Source organism: Octodon degus, unplaced genomic scaffold (assembly GCF_000260255.1).
Source record: "Octodon degus isolate 3935 unplaced genomic scaffold, OctDeg1.0 scaffold00255, whole genome shotgun sequence".
Classification (NCBI taxonomy): Eukaryota; Metazoa; Chordata; class Mammalia; order Rodentia; family Octodontidae; genus Octodon; species Octodon degus.
In genome coordinates this window covers 2,955,173-2,958,250 of record NW_004524831.1, presented here as the reverse complement: position 1 = coordinate 2,958,250, position 3,078 = coordinate 2,955,173, and the positions used below count along the sequence as shown (strand labels likewise).

At 36.8% G+C, this 3,078-nt stretch overlaps 1 protein-coding gene across 2 annotated transcripts in view; it reads left to right on the top strand.

Moving 5' to 3' along the window:
- LOC101565207 (zinc finger protein 709-like) overlaps positions 1-3,078 on the top strand; it is an 18,914-nt gene that overhangs the window by 11,191 nt on the left and 4,645 nt on the right. The window contains exons 2-4 of one of the 2 annotated variants that reach the window (XM_023706393.1): positions 1,330-1,456; positions 1,754-1,811; positions 2,822-2,908. In XM_023706393.1, coding sequence (XP_023562161.1) covers positions 1,330-1,456; positions 1,754-1,811; positions 2,822-2,908 — 272 coding nt within the window. The remainder of the gene's footprint in view (positions 1-1,329; positions 1,457-1,753; positions 1,812-2,821; positions 2,909-3,078) is intronic. The other variant, XM_023706394.1, reaches the window with a different exon arrangement.

The following is a 3,078-nucleotide window of genomic DNA, read 5'->3' as shown; positions in this document are numbered from 1 at the left end:
CGGTCCATGTGTGTTGCTAAGCTTGTTCTAAGTAGGTGCTTTAGATCACTGAGCCATCTCACCAGCCCTCTGATGTTATTGAGTGGAACACTCTGTAAACATCTTCTGAGTCTATCTGCTCAAAGTTTGGTTCAGTTCTAATATTTTACAGTTGATTTTTTTGTCTAGCTGATCTGATTATTTGTGACAGTGGTCTATTGGATAGTTCCCCATTATGGTTTTATTAATGCTTATGTTCATTGATACTTGTTTTATTAGTTGGGTACACTGGTATTGTTTGCATATATGTATCATTATTGTCCCTTATTAGTTTTTTTTTCCTTTACAAGGATATAGTGATTTCTTTGTTTCACTTAGTCCTGGATTATTATCCATTTTGTCTACAAGTAAAATAGCTATGCCTGTTTTGTTTCCTTTTTAATTTTCAGTTCTTTTCACATGGAATACTGACTTTAAGTATAGGAATTTCTGAATTATATATGTCTCTTGTATGTAGCACATCATATCTTATTTTTTAATCCATTCTGTGTACCTATATCTTTTGATTGGAAAATTGAGGCCATTAGCATTGATGGTTATACCTGATATCCATTCACTTATCCTTGTCATGTGATTTTCCTGTGGTTGGCTCCCATTTTTTCCCTTCTGCTTAATTGCTTGAATTGCCAGGTGGATTCCTTGTGTTAGAGTTCATAATCAAAGAAAGAATGGATTAATTCTATGAATAGTAAGATTTGAAGAGGTATAAACAATGGTCTATCAGAACTATTCATTTAATATTTTATCCTCTCCTGTGTTTTTGTGGATGGTGATTTTCAGGGTCATTCTATGAGCTCTGTTTAAAAACAGTGCAGAGGGGCTGGTGAGATGGCTCAGTGGTCTAAAGCACCTACTTAGAACAAGCTTAGCAAAGCACAGGGACCGTGGTTCAGTGCCCCAGCACCACATGCCAGCCAGCCCCGCCCCCTGGTGGGCTGAGCTGGCCACACACACACACACACACACACACACACACACACACTAAATAAATAAATAAATTTTTAAAAAGGTAGCCTTTAAAAAAATAAAATAAAAACAGTGCAGAAATAAAATTTCTGTTAACTTTTGAGGCAATGAGTGTTAGAATTCTGGTATTGATGTAGTGGTATATTGTAATCTACTATCAGAATTGTTATGTGAAAATATGTACACCCACATGGGTTTGGTGACCAAGACATGGGGTGCATACTAGAAGGAATCAAACTCAGTTCAGCCTTCACAAGAGGAGTTCAGATGTTTCAAGGTGTGAGTTTCAACCTTGTTTCAGGACACATATCTGTGATTATTTAGGAGCCAGTTTCCTTGGAGGATGTTGCTGTGACATTCACCTTGGAGGAGTGGGCATTATTAAATTCATCCCAAAAGAAGCTGTACAGAGATGTGATGTGGGAAACATTTATGAATCTGACTGATATAGGTAAGAATGACATTCTTTCTTTTTTCAGTAGGGGGGATTGAACTCATGATCTTGTGCTTGCCAGGCAAGTGCTTATTCTACTGAACTATCTCCCAGACCCCAGAATTACATTGTTTCTCGCTTATGCTATCAGCGAGCATTGGTTCTTGTTCATCGATAGTGATGTATTAAATAGAATGTAGAAATGTTTTGAAGAATAATTCAGGCCTGTTAACATTATACCATGACTCTAATCGCTATCTGCTAATTGTTATATGATGATGTAGTGACTTTTGCATTTCTCTGGCTACAATTCAGGAAGGACCTGGGACAACCAGCAAGCTGAAGAGTATAAAACTTGCTTGAGAAATCTAAGGTAATTTGCAATTACAAGGGAAGGAACATTCTCTTAAGAGTCAGTATGTGAGCAGAAATATTATAACCAAGAAAACTAGACAAATTAGATTATATTGACATTTACTGAATCTCCCCCCAAATTCTCTTGGTATGCATACAGGTTGATTTTTTTTTTGGACAGACCCGGGGATTGAACTCAGAGTCTTGTGCTTGCCATGGAAGTGCAAATACTGTGAAACAAAAAACACTGTCTTTCATGATCAACATCATGGAAATGTATGAATTTGCATTTAAATAATGTGTATAGGGGGCTGGAGAGATGGCTCAGTGGTCTAAATCACCTACTTGAAACAAGCTTGGCAAAGCACAGGGACCTCGGTTCCATCCTCCAGCACCACATGCCAGCCAGCCCCGCCCCCTGGTGGGCTGAGCTGGCCACAGACACACACACAATAAATAAATGTAATAAATAAAAATAAATAAATATTAAAAAAATAATGTGTATAGTCATATATGAAAAGAATAGCTGCTTACCTTTGAGAGAATCTCATCTTCAAGAATCTCATCTATTTCTCTCTCTATGCGTATAAAATATACGCTATCTAAAACATTGCTATTCTGGAAGCAGGGTTCAAAAGACAACTTAATGCTTGTGTAATAATAGATGTTTCAGAGCATCTGCCAGATGTGTATAGCATAAGACAACCAGACAACATGAAGTTCATACTCACCTAATCCTCCCGAATTGGTGTATCATGTTTTAATGATACACCTAGAAGACACTTTCATACATTATATTTTATATGAATATAAAAGGAACCCTTTTGATAATCAGTATGTAGATATCTCAAATGTAAAAATAGTAGTTTACTTATGATCCAGGGGAACCTTTCTATGTATACCTTGAAACAGTTTACATTTATGATATCGTAGTTGTACATACATAAACATGCTCAATGCAGAATGTGCATAGGTATTCACAGTACATAAGTTCTGGAAATAAATCAAACACAGAAGTTCTCCTAACAGCCTAGATGCCTACCATGGAATGCATGGAAACAGAGCATGTGGGGTAAATTCAACATTGCGGTGCCTTCTTATAATCCCAGCACTATGGTAAGGTGAATGAGCAAGATGACAACGTGAAGTTCACACTCACCTAATTAATGATCAAGGAGACTCTCAAAATAAGGAATAAAACATCTATAAATGTAGTTTAGCACTAACTCATTTGTTTAACTCTCAGCAGTGGGAATCATGCCATATGTATTCAGCCGTAAAGAAGA